General features: G+C 49.2%; 9 protein-coding genes across 9 annotated transcripts, besides 16 other annotated features; all 9 read left to right on the top strand.

Annotated features, from left to right (window-relative positions):
* On the top strand, window positions 1-611 carry Tc00.1047053507005.80 (hypothetical protein, conserved; the record flags this gene model as incomplete). The annotated part of the gene is made up of 1 exon (XM_803564.1): window positions 1-611. A coding segment is annotated over one exon (611 nt), but the record flags the coding sequence as incomplete, so codon positions are not given.
* Window positions 1-13,727: a sequence feature (heterozygous, non-Esmeraldo-like haplotype).
* Window positions 806-838: a microsatellite.
* Window positions 896-985: a sequence feature (A-rich).
* Window positions 1,041-1,676, top strand: Tc00.1047053507005.70 (hypothetical protein, conserved; the record flags this gene model as incomplete). Its single annotated transcript, XM_803563.1, has 1 exon — window positions 1,041-1,676. The coding sequence occupies one exon, from the start codon at window positions 1,041-1,043 to the stop codon at window positions 1,674-1,676; it is 636 nt and encodes a 211-aa protein (XP_808656.1).
* Window positions 1,691-1,761: a sequence feature (CT-rich).
* Window positions 1,823-1,852: a sequence feature (AT_rich).
* Window positions 2,187-5,975, top strand: Tc00.1047053507005.60 (structural maintenance of chromosome (SMC) family protein, putative; the record flags this gene model as incomplete). Its single annotated transcript, XM_803562.1, has 1 exon — window positions 2,187-5,975. One exon carries the CDS (start codon window positions 2,187-2,189, stop codon window positions 5,973-5,975), a length of 3,789 nt encoding a protein of 1,262 aa, XP_808655.1.
* Window positions 6,285-6,377: a sequence feature (A-rich).
* Window positions 6,762-6,800: a microsatellite.
* Window positions 6,934-6,963: a sequence feature (AT_rich).
* Window positions 6,968-8,326, top strand: Tc00.1047053507005.50 (uncharacterized protein; the record flags this gene model as incomplete). The annotated part of the gene is made up of 1 exon (XM_803561.1): window positions 6,968-8,326. The coding sequence occupies one exon, from the start codon at window positions 6,968-6,970 to the stop codon at window positions 8,324-8,326; it is 1,359 nt and encodes a 452-aa protein (XP_808654.1).
* On the top strand, window positions 8,551-9,402 carry Tc00.1047053507005.40 (zinc finger protein, putative; the record flags this gene model as incomplete). Its single annotated transcript, XM_803560.1, has 1 exon — window positions 8,551-9,402. The coding sequence occupies one exon, from the start codon at window positions 8,551-8,553 to the stop codon at window positions 9,400-9,402; it is 852 nt and encodes a 283-aa protein (XP_808653.1).
* Window positions 9,486-9,515: a microsatellite.
* Window positions 9,717-9,781: a sequence feature (A-rich).
* Window positions 9,793-11,124, top strand: Tc00.1047053507005.30 (hypothetical protein, conserved; the record flags this gene model as incomplete). Its single annotated transcript, XM_803559.1, has 1 exon — window positions 9,793-11,124. One exon carries the CDS (start codon window positions 9,793-9,795, stop codon window positions 11,122-11,124), a length of 1,332 nt encoding a protein of 443 aa, XP_808652.1.
* Window positions 11,455-11,499: a microsatellite.
* Window positions 11,617-14,184, top strand: Tc00.1047053507005.20 (hypothetical protein, conserved; the record flags this gene model as incomplete). Its single annotated transcript, XM_803558.1, has 1 exon — window positions 11,617-14,184. The coding sequence occupies one exon, from the start codon at window positions 11,617-11,619 to the stop codon at window positions 14,182-14,184; it is 2,568 nt and encodes an 855-aa protein (XP_808651.1).
* Window positions 13,728-13,930: a sequence feature (haploid, Esmeraldo-like haplotype).
* Window positions 13,931-14,343: a sequence feature (heterozygous, Esmeraldo-like haplotype).
* Window positions 14,304-14,352: a sequence feature (A-rich).
* Window positions 14,344-14,690: a sequence feature (areas merged during assembly that could not be assigned to a particular haplotype. This can correspond to areas where the two haplotypes were merged or to regions with more than two copies in the genome that were merged during assembly.).
* Window positions 14,436-14,774, top strand: Tc00.1047053507005.10 (uncharacterized protein; the record flags this gene model as incomplete). Its single annotated transcript, XM_803557.1, has 1 exon — window positions 14,436-14,774. The coding sequence occupies one exon, from the start codon at window positions 14,436-14,438 to the stop codon at window positions 14,772-14,774; it is 339 nt and encodes a 112-aa protein (XP_808650.1).
* Window positions 14,691-16,622: a sequence feature (heterozygous, non-Esmeraldo-like haplotype).
* Window positions 15,413-16,622, top strand: Tc00.1047053507005.4 (acyl transferase-like protein; the record flags this gene model as incomplete). The annotated part of the gene is made up of 1 exon (XM_803565.1): window positions 15,413-16,622. A coding segment is annotated over one exon (1,210 nt), but the record flags the coding sequence as incomplete, so codon positions are not given.

The following is a 16,622-nucleotide window of genomic DNA, read 5'->3' as shown; positions in this document are numbered from 1 at the left end:
GAGAGTACCAGCAGCAACAGTTTTTGATGCAAAGAAACCAGCAATACCGTGAACAGCAAAAACAAATGATGGCGGCGCACAGTTCGCATGATGCGACTCCAACGATGGGAACGAACGACAATTCGCCCATGGGGCTCAGGGAGCCAAAACCAAGGTTGTTGGCTCAGTCACCATCCTCTGCCCTGTCACGGAGGGCTCAATGGACGAATGATGACCCAATTCAACAACAACAGCCAATGGGAGCTCAGCAGTTTCCTCACCACTCTCATGCGTTGTCCTCCCCGGGGGTAGTACGGCGTGCCATGGAAAATATAGAGGACCCTCCAGCGCAGTCCTCGGATCGTCTTCCGGCTACACAGCAGGCAAAACGTCCAGACGCTCCTGACAGTTCAAAGGTGACCGAAATTTATGGAGAGCAGGGAATATCCATGCAATTTACCCGTGGATCAGGAGATTTTTCCCAAACCCCTACTCCGTCGGACTCATACGTCTCAGAAGACAATGAAGAAGCAAAGAAGGATGAGCAATCCATGCAATACGTCCCTGCACCCTCCAGTGATATCGAGAGTGAAATTGACAACAATAAAATGGCTCGTTTGGCACTGGACTGAAGCTGATTTTGCGGGGTCAGCCCGAGTGAAAGGTGCGAAAATTACTCGGTTTTGGATTTTATGATGAGTGGACGCATGAATTTGAGATGGAACGTGATTTTTTTTTTTTTTTGCCTCTTTTTGTTTCCCATATGCTTATTTTGGATGTTAGATTGCTTCTGTGAATTTTCGTGTCTATTGGGTTCTTTTATTTCGTTGTTGTTGTTGTTGTTGTTGTTGTTGCTATTTTTAGTTTTTTGTGGGTGTTTCTCCCGACAGAAAAAAAGATAGCCATGATATATATATTTCGTTTGCTGTTGTTGCCATTGGTTTTGTTCTTTTTCCTTATTGGTTGTAATGTTTTTGTTTTTTTTTTTGCATTGTTACTTTTCTTTCCAGGCATATATACTTTTGTAGGGAAAAAGGGGGAAAAAAGGCGCTTTGGCAAAGATGTCCTCCAACGTCGTTAGTGCTCCGGGTGCCGGGAAAGAGAAGAGTGCCAGCGCGTTTGTTCGTGAGACGCGTAGCGTCAAGGTTCCCCACCACCGTTTTCCTCCCCTAAAGAAGGTGTGGTTAGAGGTCTACACCCCCATTGTCGAGCAGTGCAAACTGGAAATCCGCATGAATTTAAAATCTCGGTGCGTTGAGCTGCGGACCTGCCCAGCCACCATGGAGGCTGCAGGACACGGTGGAGACAGCAGCAAAGTGCTCCTTCAAAAGGCAGAAGATTTTGTCAAGGCGGTCGTTGCAGGATTTGAAGTGAAGGATGCCATTGCCTTGTTGCGTATGGACGATGTGTACATTGAGGGCTTTGAAGTGAAGGATGTGCGAGCCAACTTGCATGGCGATAACCTCTCCCGTTGCATTGGGCGGATGAGCGGATCCCACGGAAAAACGAAGTACACCATTGAAAATGTGACACGGACGCGGATCGTCATTGCCGACACGCACATTTGGTTGATGGGAACAACGCAGAACATTCGGGTGGCAAGGGATGCCCTTTGCGATTTGATCCGTGGAAGCCCAGCCGCAAAGGTGTACACCCGCTTGCGCGCCGTAATGAATCGCGTGAATGACACGTTTTGATGCTTTGTGAGGCAAAAAAAGAAGGGAAGGAAGGAAGGAAGCATTCTGGAGGAGAAAAGGAAAGCAATGAAGGAGAATGAAGGAACATCACGCCCAGATGTTTGCGTTTTTCTTTTTTTTCCTCCCCTTTTTGTTTTTTTTTCCTCAAAATATATATTTGTATTTATTTATAAATACATGTGTGGCGGTCACGGCAGACAGTGCCTGCGTATTGTTAAGGAGATTATTGGCACAGATGCCGTGCTGCGTGTAATCGAATAACAAGGTCAAGAACGAATGGGAGCCCCTTGTCTAAGTTGTTCATTAAAGTAATTGTGACATTTATGGGTGCGCACGCACCCCCTCTCTTTCTCGGTTGTCAGGTTTCATATATTTTTTTTTCTTTTTTGCATTTTTGGGAATATTAACTTTTTATCTCATTTTTTTTTGTTTCGTGCTGTCTCATCCTTGTTAGGAAAGAAAAGGAAGGAAAAGGGAATATCAACTAAATTGCGTGTCGTTCCGTGTCGGATGCTCTCGCATATTGACCGCGTGGAGTTGTACAACTTCAAGAGTTACGCCGGCAATGTGACAATCGGGCCCCTGAAGGACTTCACGTGCATCGTCGGGCCTAATGGCGCCGGCAAATCAAACCTCATGGATGCGCTGTGCTTCGTGCTGAGTCCCAGTGCCACGACAACGCTGCGCGGGAAGGACGCAACGGACCTAATCCACCGCGGCGCGCAGCGAAAGGAGTGTGCTGTCACCGCCGTTTTCTGCCACACCACACCGATATCGCCAGCAGCAACAGCAACGACAACAGCTGCGGGGCAAGGTCGGGATACTGAGATCTCCTTCACACGAGCGGTGGACCAACGAGGGAGGATTACGCATAAGATTAACGGCGAGCCCGTGGACGACCGGAAGTATTTGGCGGCAATGTCGAAGTTTAATGTGGGGACTCGGGTGAATAACTTTTTGGTGTTTCAACACGAAGTGGAAGCGATCGCTCAGAAAAAGGCACGGGAGCTCACGGATCTGCTGGAACAAGTCAGTGGGAGTGCAGAACTGAGGGAGGAGTACAATCGCTGCAAGAAGGCTCATGAATTGGCAAACCAGGAGTTGACGACGGCCTCTGCTGAAAAACGTGATGCGGTGGTGGCTCTTAATCAAATGCGACTTCACAAGAAGGAGGCGGAAAAGTACGAAGAAGTTCTTAGGCGCATTGGTGAGGAGCGGCGTGATGAGGCGTTGGTGCAGCTGTTTTACGTGGAGTCTAACCTGGAGCGGCAGAAACAGGAGCTCCATACCTTCACTGAAAAACTCACAGCCCTTGAGAAGAGTATCGCCTCGGATGAAGACATACGTAAAATGAAGCGTGAGTATGCCGAAAAGCACAAGACGTACTTGGAGGAACTTAAAAAGATCCGCAAAGAGGCGGATACGCTGCGGGAGAAACATAACACACTGGAACGCATTAAGGTCTCGCTGAACCATTTGAAACGCCAACATGAAGTGAAACGGCACGGATTGGACAACTTGATGAAGACAGAGAAAGTTCAGTCACGTGAGGTTCAACGCATTGAGGAACAGTTGCAGCAGCAGAAGGCAATTCTAATGGCATTTGATGAGCGGTGCAAGAAGGAAGACGAGGAGCACATGACACTAAGTGGGTCGCTAACTGCGGAGCAGCTGTCAGAGTATCGTCAGCTTCGCAAAGAGGCGGAGTGCGAAACCGTGGTGCTAAGACAACAAATGGAGAGAATCAAGCGGCAACAGCATTCATTGGTCGAGGGTCAGAAACAATGCACAATAGCCATTGAGAATGTCAGGTCTCAAAAACAGGAACTTCAACAAGGAGTGCAACGAAGCAACGAACGTGTGGCTGAGCTAAAAAACCGCATGAACGATCTTCAGGACACGGTTCAGGAGCTTACAAGCAACATAAGTCAAAAACGGGCGGACCTTTCCCAGAAAGAGAAAAGGAATAGAGAACGGGAGGTGGAGCTGGCGAGGATTCAGGAGCAGCTGCATGAACTTCGTTTTATGAAGGAAAACGACAAACATGGGTCGAGAATGGCCGGGGCATTGCAGGCGTTACGTGCTCTTTATGGCGTTCGTGGACGCCTCGTGGATCTTTGCACTATTCCCAATGATAAATATCGACATGCGGTGACGGTGGCTTTGGGCAAGAACCTTGAAGCGGTTGTTGTGGATACCACGGAAACGGCCATTTCCTGTGTGCGGTATCTAAAGGAGCAGCGCCTGCCACCCATGACGTTTCTTCCTCTGGATTCGGTGAAGGGTAAGGAGGTGAATGACCGCCTGAGGACGTTTGGTGGGACCTGTAAGCCTGTAGTGGATGTGATTCGTTATGACACGGCAATTGAGACAGCAGTGCAGTATGCATTGGGACAGACACTTGTGTGCAATGGAATGGCGGAGGCGAAACATGTTGCATACGGCAGCGAGGATGGGGAGCGCTTTAAGGTGGTGACTGTGGACGGTTCTGTTCTTATGCGGAATGGTGCGGTTCAGGGAGGTCTTGCGTCGATCCAGTCCCGTGCACGAAAGTGGGACGAGAAAAAGTATGAGGATCTGCGTGCGGCACGGGATCGGTTGCTTAATGATGCGGCCGGGGGATCTGAGGCAGAAATGGCACGGACGCAATGCGAACTCCGCGACATGGAGGCACGATTGGAGTTTACACATGGTCGCATCAAAGTGATTGCGGCAGAGTTGCAGGCAACAGAGCAGAAAGTTTCCAACATGAACCGAGAGATGAAAAATCAGGAAAATGAGGAGCGTGCGATTGAAAAACGTCACTCCACTTATGAATCCGAGCTTAGACGATGTCTGCATGAATTGCAAGAGAAGCACGGGTCTATCATGCAGGTAGAAGAACGCATCTTTTCTGAATTTCAGCGAAGGGTAAACATTCCAAATATATTGGAGCTTGAGAGTCATGAGGCCCAAATATTGAGGGAAAGGGCAGAAAAACGGCAGCAGATGCAGCTGCTGGTTCACAAGTTGGAAATTTCTTTGGAGGCAGAGCATAAGCGAATCGGCATGCAGTCCATCGACGATCTCCGAGGGGCTTGTGTGCGTCTTGAAGAAGAAATTCAGCGATGCGAACAGGACCTGGCAGCATACAGCGAAATTGTAAAGACCGCAGAAAAGAAGCAGAGTCAGTCACGAGATAGCGTCAGTGAGGCAAAAGTGCAGCTCGACTCGTTAGAGGCCGATATTCGTCAACAAAGTCGTACCTCCGAACAAGAACTTGGCAAGTTGGCACAGGCGCGAAGAGGGGTTACGGCTCTTCAAGCCGCTTGCGATACACTTCGCCTGCAGCGCATGAACATTTTGCGGCGATGTCAGATGGAAGAAATTATGTTGCCGCTCAAACCCGTTGAGGCCCGCGGTGTCAAACGGTCACGGGCGGCAGAGAGCGGCGCTTTGACTCAGAGTGAGCCATTTGTCTTGCCGGAGGACGCTCCAGCTGCTGCGCCAACCAAACAATCTCAACCCTCTCAATCTCAGCGGTCCGCGGCTACAAGGGAGGCACAGGTCGTGGTGGACTTCTCAGACCTTCCAGAGCCTCTAAAGGAGGCGGCATCTGACAGGACACACCTTGCGGCTTACAAGCAACGCACAGAAACCCTACTGGAAAACTTACAGCGCGCTGCCGAGTCTCTTGCTCCCAACCTGAAGGCGGCATCGCGGTTTGCTGGATCAGAGGATAGGTTGGGCTCTTCCTCCGCTCATCTTGAGGAAGCACGTGAAAAGGTCAGCAAGGCGTACTCGGAGTTTTCGAAGGTCAAGGAGCTCCGCACACAGCGTTTCATGGAAACGTTTGAAAAAATTGCGGAAAATGTGGACCGTGTATACCGCGAGCTCACCCTGAGTACTCGCGCGCACGCTGTACACGGTTCCGCGTACTTGAGTCTGGAGGATGTGGAGGAGCCGTACCTGGCGGGGACGAGGTACCACGCGACACCACCACTAAAGCGATACATGCCAATGGAGCTCCTTTCCGGTGGGGAACGCACCATGGCAGCTCTCGCACTCTTGTTTGCCGTTCATGCAGTTTCACCAACACCATTTTTTGTTTTGGATGAAGTTGATGCCGCTTTGGATGCTGGAAATGTCGAGAAGTTGGCCAACTACATGCGGAAGAATTGCAACACGACACAGTTTATCGTCATCTCGCTGAAGGACCAGCTCTATCACGTTGCAGATTTGCTTGTTGGGGTGCTGAAGAACAAACAGAAGGAAACCTCTTCCATCCTGACAATGGACCTTCGCGGATACCCTTTTTGACGCCTCCTTAAAGATATATGTCTTGTCTTCTTTTTAATTATTTACCCACCCCCCTACAAAGAGCCTCTCAAGAAAGTAAAATTGAGAAAGAAAGAAAAGGCGTCGACCTCTTGTGTCTTCACAAATAGTGATTTTATTAGCCACCAAGAGAGTGAACAGAAATACCATAGAGTCTTAAAATATGAAGTGCCTATATAACGAGGAAGAGGAGGGTATGAAGAACAGAAATGGGGGGCAGTTGATAAATGTGCTTCCAGAAAGAGTTAAGTGGATATGCACACGCCTACCCATTTGTTTATTTTGGGACTATTTTATTTTATTATTTTTTTGATTTTGTTGGATACAACTTCTCTTTTTCTTCTCTCTTTCCTTTTTTTTTTTCTGCTTGTGTTTTGTTTTCTTCACCGTCGTCACGTTATGCATTGCAATATGTCTGGTAGTTTGTTTTTGTTTTTTAGGAACATTCCCCTGTGATGTCTTGGGATGCATTGCCCTCAGTGCCCGTGCGACCTGTGGCTCTTCACCACGCGCTTACACACGATGGCTATTTCTTGGTTGATGAAAGTGGGTTGCAAGAGGACAAGGAGAGGACTGGCCGCAGTGGCGACCGCAACTCAACCTTACCGATTCCTGCAAGTCTAAATGCGATAAGCGATATGTTGTTACCCGTCACGCTGGAAGAGTTTGAGTTGGCCGAAGAGGTGCTGAATGCATGTGAATCCGGGCATGCACCGTCTCTTTGAGGTGCTTATTTCATTCGGGCGCTTGATTAGCGTTGTTGATGTCATTATTCTATTATTATTATTCTATTATTATTATATTATTTTTGCTGGTGGGTGCTGAACAGCAATGTTTTGATGGCCCACGTGTCTGTGTAGAACAGTCTTAATTTATTCTTGTGGAAAATGCGCAAAAACACATGCATCGACGTCAAATGAGTGTATTTTTTCCGTGTTTCTTAATATTTATTTATTTATTTTTAATATTACTAAATGCTCCTAATTGCTCATGTCCGCTGCAGGGGAGACAAGGCGGATGAGGTCATGGACGCGAAGGAAGCCTTTGATGAGATTCGTGCGCATTTTGCCATGCGGTCACAGTTTTCAGAGGCGGGAAACAGGTTGAGTGCGATGGTCCGCCGTTTTCAAGAGTCGCTTCAAAGACAGGACGGATCAGACATCCAAGGCGTGAAAGGGGCGAGACATGTTCAGCAGCGTCCTTCAAAGTCGTCGATGCAAAAACTCCCTCCCCCGATTTTTCGTCCGGCTGCCGTGGAGGCTCTGCTGCACTACGCATCTCCCCTGCCAGTGCGAACAGAGGAAGGAAAAGACGTAAGGGGTGGTGCCTCTATTCTGTACAATGACAAGGAGAATGACATGAGAAGTAATCGCATTGGGGATGATTATTTGAGCCACAAATGTGTGGCGCAGCCTTGTGCATCAGGTGAAGGGGCTTTTCAAGGTAAAAGGGACTCCTTCAGTTCCACGCCAGTGGCATTCCTTTCATCTGGAAGAAATCAGGACCAGCCAGTCGATGTTGGGGCGAAGCTTTCCCACAACGATGGGTTCAGGAGTCGCTACACGCATGAGGCTAGTGCCGCGCGATCGTCGCAATGCATTTTGAGAAAAGAACAGGACATGTTTCCATTTGTGAACGGCGACAGCGATGGCGGTACGCAGAAACCGAATGGGTGTTGCGAGGAGCGGGACGACGCTCTTCACTCGCTAGGGGAATTTGACGGGGAAACGATGGTTGATTGTGTGTGCCACGCCATGCAGAAGAATAAATGTCAGAAATCAGAAATTGAAGAAGAAAAGGAGAAAAGTGAAGAGGAAAACAAGAAAAACGACGAATTGAGGACAAAAGGTATGGAAGAGGCGCCAGCTGACACAGCGAGGAAAACAACGCGGTCTATTCTTGCAGACCTTGACGAGTTGGAGAAAACTCACCACGACGCCGTTGCTGTGATGCTGATGAGAACCCCCTTGCGCCCACGACCGCAAAAGGAGCAGAAATTAGTGACGTCTGACGGTGGGCAACGCTTAGACCAGCATGGCGCTCCTCATGGAATTCAGCACCATGTGCATCCCGAGCAGCGGGCAACCGCGGTTAACTTGGACTTGGATGTATTATCAGGGTCTCAAGCGCTGCGGTGCCGCCCGCCGAACGGGCCGATAGATGTCTCGGTCAGTAACAGGGGAACTCGTGTACCGTCAAATTTAGGCCAGGGGAATGTAAAAAATGTGCCCTATTTTGTGAAGGGGTCTTCCTCAGTTTTAAATTTTTCAAGCACAAGCAGTTCTGATGCGTATGATGCAAAGGACAAGTGGTTAAATGTGTCGTTCCTGTAACTATTTTGAGGAAAAAGCAAGATTATATCTTTTGCATGAATGCATGCATGCATATGCAAGTGGTTTTTTTGTTGTTGTTGTTATTTTTGAAAGAAGATGGACGGTCACGCTGTCTTGTGTTGTATGCATATGTGGCTGCGGTTTCTTTTTTGTTCCTTTTGTTGTTTACCGAGGAATCAAGCGGGACAGAATTCCTTTAGGAGAACGCTGAGCAAGAAGCAAGGATGGGAAACAATGGCTCCAAGGGCGAACGCTGGCAGAGAGATTCTGAGGCTCCATCATGCCATTCGTGTGCTGTCAATTTCTCCATTAGCACACGGCGTCATCACTGTCGTAATTGCGGCTATGTGTTTTGTGGAAACTGTTCAAATTTTAGCTGCAGTATTCCGATGCGTGGAATTCATGTGCCCGTGCGGGTGTGTGCCGATTGCCTCCACGCATTACGCAGGGATTTTGATGGAGCTTTAGTCGGTGGAAGCTTTAGACAGTGTGGTGGGCCTGTGCCCCCCGTCACGGGTGACGGCAACGAGGCAGGTGCCCTGGAGCAGGAATCGCACCTGAACATGAACAAGGCGTTGAATGGGAACTTTGATTACGAAAGCAGCTACTTTATGGGGTCTGGTGGCGGTGGTGGTGTGACAAGCAACGCATACGGGAATTTGAGGGAGTCCGATGGATATTACGGCAACGATGCCAGATCCGCGGAGCACTTGATACATAACCATTTAGAGACTGATAAACGGGCTTCTCAATTAGAGAGGGAACTTCTTCTAAAACGTTGGGGAGAAGTGCGTCAGCGTGCTGTATTCACGGATATCTTGCTACAGCAGGTGGAAATAGTAGAGGAGAATACCGAGGTGGAGTATTTCAGGGAAATTGGTGACATCAAAGTGCAGCCGGAGCACCCTGATCTACTCGCCGCCATGTTTCCATTTCCGGAGGCCGCGGAGGGGAACGCGGATTTGTTGATGGAAGCCATTCACCTACGTATACCAGATCCACCGGAAGGATACGAATTAGTCAAACAGGCTCTGGGGAAACGTGCAGCTCGGTTGTTGTCACCACCTGCTGCGTAAAACAAAAATAGCAATTACATTTTGCTACAAAAGTCCTAATATTTTACATTTTTTTGTCCCATTCTGAATTTGTTGTTATTACCATATATATATATATATATACATACATACATCTTGTTGTAATTTTTTTTCTTGGTCAGACTGCGGCTGGTGGTGTGGAAGGTGTTTGAAATGTTTCTAAGACTTGTCTGTGCGGGATTGTACGTGGATGCAGTAAAATCTACTCGTGGAATAAGAGGGAAACAAGTAAGCGCATTTTGGGGGGGGGGGGGGGGGCGAATTTTCTTTTTCTGTGTGTGTGCGTATATGTGCACTTCTTGTTTTTACGACTATTTTTCTTGTTTTTTTCCTTCTTGTTGTTGTTGTTTTTTGTTTTAGTAATCTTGGGCCATGATGCGCTGCTCGCGGGGGTGTCGGCGGCAGCTACGGCCGTACTACAATCTCCCCTCCAAATCGGATCACGGGCGAAAGATGACGGGGTTCCTTACGCCCTACCGCCATTGGATGTGGAAACAAAATGAGTTGTGGCGCAATGTCCACGAGGCGCAGTTTGAGCATCTACGAAAAGTATACAAGCGCCAGTGGCTTGAGTCCTTCCGTGTCAATGCAGATGAGTACATATACAAGTACAACATCACAAAGGCAGCCCAACTTGCTCAGTGGGAGTACGAGATGCAGGCACAGGAAAAGAAGCGGCTGGAGGCGAAGCAAATGACGGAAGGACGTCAAGCCCTCAAGAAGAAACATTTGGACCTACTGCGCGAATTCCACGAGAGACAATTCTTCTTTTGGTACGAGCGCGCCAGTGAGCGGCTGCAGAGCATGAATCTTATTCAGTACATTCCACAGTCAAGGGTCCAGGAGCATATTGAGAGGGAGTTGGACAAGTACGTCGCTGGAAAGAGTGAGGCGTACCCGTTGAACTTTGTTGGACAAATGCCTTTGGTTGAGGATCGCGAGGGAAATATTGTGGAGGTTCCCGAGAGTCTCCTCACGAACCACGTCTCAGAGCACCCAGAGTCTACGGCCAAACCCCATCAGCCTCACGAGAGCACTTCTGTCAGCGTGGAGGAGCAGTTGCTGCGCACCATGGCAAGTGCGAGGGAGGAAAGTCTAGAAGAATGGCTTGAGGATGACTCACGAGCGCTCTCTGAAACGATTGATGACATTTCCCGTGAAGAGGAGCAGCGGGATGAGGACACACGGGTGGCACGCAGCATGGAGGAAACAGACAACGAGCGTGAAATTAGTCGCCGCATGTATATTGACCGCGGTAAAACGGGCTCAAAGGCCATATCCCGTCGGCCGGCTTTAAGCGAGACCGACGGCGGCTCCGCTTCTGGCTCTGTTGGTGGTGTTACCGCACCACCTGCGGACACGAGTGCGCCGATGAGGCGTCGCAAGAAAGGCAAGCTGGACAAGGCACATGCTTTGCAGGAGCAACAGGATGCAATGATTGCCAGAATGTCTGCGAAGAGCCTTAAGGACGGTGAAAGCTCAATCTCAATTGTCAAGCGTGGGGAGATTGCGACAAGCAGAGGTCGCATTCGTGACAAGGCTGCAATACCGACCCAGGAAGTATTGATGCAAAAACCTGAATTGGCAGCCGGGAGTGTACCAAACGCACGCATTAGCTTCAAGGACAAGGTAGACCAACTGTACCACCGCGGTAAGTACAAGCAGAAGAAGGAGGACGACAACAACCCAAATGAAGACCTTTAGCCGTCCAGTACTGAGCCACATTGAGGCTGAACCCACCATGGCTTGTATGAATTGCTCTCAGGGATGGCTAATTATATATTTGTGGGCACGCATTCTTCATTTTAGTCTGGTATTTAAATATTTTTTCTCCTTTTTGGAGCCTACTTCAAGTTGCAATCGTTTAATTTGTGTGGCTGTTTTTTTTTCCAGTTTATTTTTGCTCTCTTTTATTGGTTTTCTCTTACTTCTTTTCTATGGTTTGGTTTTTTTTCTTCTATCAGAGATTGAAAACAAATTTCAAGGGGAAGGCAGTGGGCACTCCGGGTCCTTGGCGTTTTATTTTATTTTAGGTGTTTTTGTTGTTGTTGTTGTTGTTGTTGTTTTGTTTTGTTTTTGAGAATTTTTCTGGAGGCGCAGCTGACTGTGTGGAATAAACCGTCAGTGGACATAGTTGGGAGCCCAACAAGAAGGGAATAGATCGTCGCTGTCTGCTGTTTTCGGTGGTGAAAAAGGATGTCGTCACAGAGGCGAAGATACCGCTTAGAGATAGCCGTTAAGAGGCTTCATGGTCTTGTGAACATGAGTTCCTCGGCGAGGATTATTTTTGTTGTGCGTTTCTCAAGCTTTCCGGAGATTTTTATTCGGCCACATATCAGCGGTGGTGGCGGTGTCGTTGTGCGATCCTCCACGGGCGATGGCATTCTCTCGCTAACGTACAACGTGTGCCACAAGGCCGAATTTTGCCTGAATGACGATGAATGTAGAGAAATGTTTCCTGCTCAGTGCGTCTGCCGCATGTACGACGAGGGGCAGCGGCAGGCATCGGTGTCATGGGTATGCCCATGCCCGGTGTTGACGGCGCAAGCAGCTGAGGGCCGTCGTCACGGCAACTACGCCATGTGTGACAGTGCCGGTAAGACGATGGGTTTTGCGGAGATGTCCTGTCGTGTTGTTCACATTGACGAAAGGATGTTCTCTTCTTCGGTGGTTCCAGGAGCCATCGCTGCTTCCGTCGTCTCTGGCCCGGCGCCACCGTTCACACCGAGTGCCAAATTGACGGTCAACGGAAAGCCTTTTGTTATTCGCGTGGTTCTGGACGGCACCGACGTCAGGGAGGGGAATAAACGTCGTCACCGTAGGAAGCAGTATGGCCATCAGGATTCCCCACCCGAAAAATCACCGTCGTCAGGAGCTGTCATTGCGGTTGACAGCACACCGACGCAAAAAAATGAAGAGAAAAGAACAGGTGATTGTCGACTAGAGAATGCGGATGGATTTGACCAAACAAAAAGGGGTTCAACTGCGAAGAAGAAAACGCTTCTTTATATTCTGGATTATGACGTGGCGTGTCAGATTCAGTCAAATTGCGAGATGCTTTACGCCACACTGAGGCGGGAATTTACGCCCCTAGACGCAGTTAACGTGAATGCGAAGACAAAACCTATGACGGAGAAGGCCGATTGTGTGGTGCAGAGAATCTTACAATCCGCAAATGTTGTGATCCAGCTGGCCAATCAGCTTGCCGAGTCATCTGAACAGGAACACACAAGCACACCCGTGGAAGCTCACGGACGCAGACAACCTGTAAATGAGTTGCCCCTCCCACGCGAGGGAAGTGTGGCCCATTTTCTCACGTATCAGGTGCTCTTTCAATTGCAGTGTCTTGGAATGAATCTCCATCATATTACAACCCTTTACTGTCGGGCACTGGATGTGCGGGTATCTACCCTACATAGTCAGCATGTCAAGTTCATCAAAAAGCTATGCGCAGATGTTCAAGAATTGACAAAATGTATCAACATTATTGTGCAGTCAACGATAGATAGAAACCATAGTGATGAGAAAGCTGATTCGAAGTCGTCAAAGACAACGTATTCCTCTCACTTTAACAGCTGTAGCAGTAGCAGCGAATCTTCCTCCTCACTATTGTCATCCGGTGGACGATCCACACGGCGAAGAAGCTCTACAGTTGAAAGTGCCTTCTCTATATCTACGGCAGGATCCAAGTTGTTGGCCACGCCCTTTTCTACTTTGACGGCATCGACATCAAAAGCCGTTCCGAACCCTAATGTTTTTGATCCAAAGCCATCAGTGCCTTCCCCACAAGGGTATTCCTTTGATACTCCCTTGCCATCATCACCGTCTAAGAGTGATGGACAAACAGTGTCAGCCGCTACTGAATATGGGTACAATCCCTCACCAATGTTTAACCTTCGAGCTGTTTCTTCATCTCCACCAGTCCACACAATAAATTCTTTGGTGGGCCAAGGGGCCGCAAATAGGGTAACTGTCTACGACAATCTAACGGACTCCTCTTATATCACAGCTAGTCTTGCCTCCAATTCACCATGGCCGCCACACTCAGTTATAATTAATTCAGGGACGGACGTCCAGCAGAAATCGTCTCTTGGTGGCAGCAGCGGGGTGCCGGTGCCTGTTCCTCAGGCGACCCAGCCGGTAGTGGGAGGCACATCGACGGCGGGGACGGACGTCCAGCAGAAGTCGTCTCTTGGTGGCAGCAGTGGGGTGCCGGTGCCTGTTCCTCAGGCGACCCAGCCGGTAGTGGGAGGCACATCGACGGCGGGGACGGACGTCCAGCAGAAGTCGTCTCTTGGTGGCAGCAGTGGGGTGCCGGTGCCTGTTCCTCAGGCGACCCAGCCGGTAGTGGGAGGCACATCGACGGCGGGGACGGACGTCCAGCAGAAATCGTCTCTTGGTGGCAGCAGTGGGGTGCCGGTGCCTGTTCCTCAGGCGACCCAGCCGGTAGTGGGAGGCACATCGACGGCGGGGACGGACGTCCAGCAGAAATCGTCTCTTGGTGGCAGCAGCGGGGTGCCGGTGCCTGTTCCTCAGGCGACCCAGCCGGTAGTGGGAGGCACATCGACGGCGGGGACGGACGTCCAGCAGAAGTCGTCTCTTGGTGGCAGCAGTGGGGTGCCGGTGCCTGTTCCTCAGGCGACCCAGCCGGTAGTGGGAGGCACATCGACGGCGGGGACGGACGTCCAGCAGAAGTCGTCTCTTGGTGGCAGCAGCGGGGTGCCGGTGCCCGTTCCTGTACGTTCTTTTAACGTGCGAAGTTGATTTATTTTTTGTTGTCTTTGCTGTGGGTTTATGAGGCTGACAACTAGCCATTTTTCTTTAGCAGTAGCAATGAAACCATCATTTTGCTGCTGATGTTTTGTCGTAGATGGCGACGCATGTTTTTTTTCTTTTTTTTCTCTCTCATTGTTGTTGCTATTTTTTTTTTTTGCAAGCCAATAAATTTACTTTTTGCGTCACGGTCTGCCCTGTGATTTGATGTTTTATGGGCGGTTTAGCACCTGGGTCCATCGATGATGTCACAGATGGTGATTTCCCTTTGGGACGCCTTCACATCGATGGTGGAGGTACGACAGGTTCTTCTTGCTATTCTACTGCTTTTGGGGAAGAGACTGCGAGTATTTATGCTGATGAGGAACCCCCCTTTCCTTTACGCTCCTACAGTTGTGATGGGGGTGACTTTCTTCACATATTCCGGCCACCCAATCAGCCAGAAACAGGGTCGATTCACTGCTACTCCCCTTGGACTGTTCGCGGAGATGACGAGTTTTCTCTTGTGGCCCATGTTGAGGTTGAGGATGAGGAAAAGGGATTTACGTTGGGGATCTGTGGTGCTACAGAAAGTGTTGTAGGCACATTTCTACAGTATTTTTCGGCCGGGCAAACGATGCATCCAATGGGAACACAGGAAGTGCGGAGACTCTGCATATGTCCGTGGCATCGACGGGCAGTTCTTTTGGCTTTGTTGGACGATCGAATTATCTCTTGTGTTTATCTCCCATCTGCCGAGTTTTGTCTTTCTAGAAGTGGGAGAGGAAGAGAAGAGGCAGGATTAACGCAAGAATCACCGACTGCGTTGTTTGAGCCAACACCCATCGATGTGGACGCGTGGCGTGTTGTAGTGGAACACAAGGGTCGGGGATTTGTGCGCTTCTATACTGTTGAGCGACGAAAAGGTTCATGCTACTGTGATGCCCCCCTATCTCAACTAAGTTGAAGGAGGGCCTGTATAAAGTTTTTTCTATCCATCTATCTATCCCCTCGCATGATATTTAAAAAGAACCTTGCAAATATCTTGGCATTTTCACATAATGCTCTATTAATGGTACTTCAGTATGTTTTTTGCTGCGTTTTGCCCTACCTGCTTTCTACATTGTGATAATAGTACAGACTCACATTTTACCAAAGGTATCGTCGCATTCGGTTTGCGCGCGTGTACGTGTAAGGAAATAGGTCAACAAGAAAAAAGAGAATTGCTGAAGAAACGAGAATGAAACGCGCGTTAGTCTTTTCTGGCCAGGGAGCCCATCGCCAGGGAATGTCTATGGAATACCTGCGCGTTCCCGCGGTTGCTCGACTCTGGGAAAAGATGAAGGACCAGATGATGCAGAAATATGGCATTTCTCTACAGGAGGTCATGACAGTGAACCCACAAAAGATACATGTGCGCGATGACGCACTGGACGTAAGTGTAATTTGCAAAAGAGGTTCTTTGGAGGATCGAAACGTGGCTGAGTCAGCTCCGCGGAAAAAGTTTTTTTCATCCCAAGAAGGGGTCATGTCGCTGACGTTTTTAACACAACCATGCATGTTGGCAGCGCATATGTTAGCACTGGAGTATCTCCGTTCGACACGGGGGTATTCGGTCGAATCTGCCCTTGTCATTGCTGGTCACAGTCTTGGAGAATTTTCAGCCCTGTGTGCATTAGGTATTTTTTCACCTGAAGTCGCGGTTGATCTTGTATACAAGCGTGGAGTCTTAATGGATTACGCTCTTGAGCAGTTTTCAGCAAATCGTGATGATTACGTCATGTACGCCTGTCATCCCGGAAGGGCGAAACTCTGCGAAGAGGACTTGGATGTTGCGGTCGATCAGTTTCACGTACTTGTGGAGCTCGTGGCTCGAGCTCTTTCCGCTACAACCTCATTCGTGGAGGTTGTAAATTATAACATTGATCACGAGCAGTATGTTGTTGCGGGAGATCGAGTGGGGCTGTCCGCTCTGGGGAAATGTCTGGATCCGCAGTTTCGAGCGAGTGTTTGTGGCCCATCCTCTTCTTTGGATCACATTGCACGCACAGCCGTGTCGTCCGTCTGGCAGGATAAAAAGGATGGTGTCACGATGCACCCCAATAAGGGGCCTTTACCGGATTTCGTAACGTCATCCGTGAAAAAATACGGTGTACGCTCGACGTTTCGTCGCTTTTTGCGGGGTCCAGACGATGGGTACACGCCATCACTGGAGGAACTAACGCATCTGACTCTTCAGGAGGATGGACGAAGTGGGCTAAAAAAAAAGTCATGGTTTGTTCCTCTTCCTGTAAATGTCCCGTTTCACAGCAGCCGGCTTCGCCGGGCGATGGATCTTTTCTTGCCTGTAGTTCAAGATGCGATGCCGGAGGAAGATGTGCTGCGCTCCATGCTGGGTGTGGCTGCAAAGCCCCTTGAGGAGTCCAATTCAGCTTTCTGCACTTCAGCCA

Source organism: Trypanosoma cruzi, genomic scaffold (genome assembly GCF_000209065.1).
Source record: "Trypanosoma cruzi strain CL Brener 1047053516807 genomic scaffold, whole genome shotgun sequence".
NCBI lineage: Eukaryota > Euglenozoa > Kinetoplastea > Trypanosomatida > Trypanosomatidae > Trypanosoma > Trypanosoma cruzi.
This window is presented reverse-complemented; position numbering and strand designations above follow the sequence as displayed.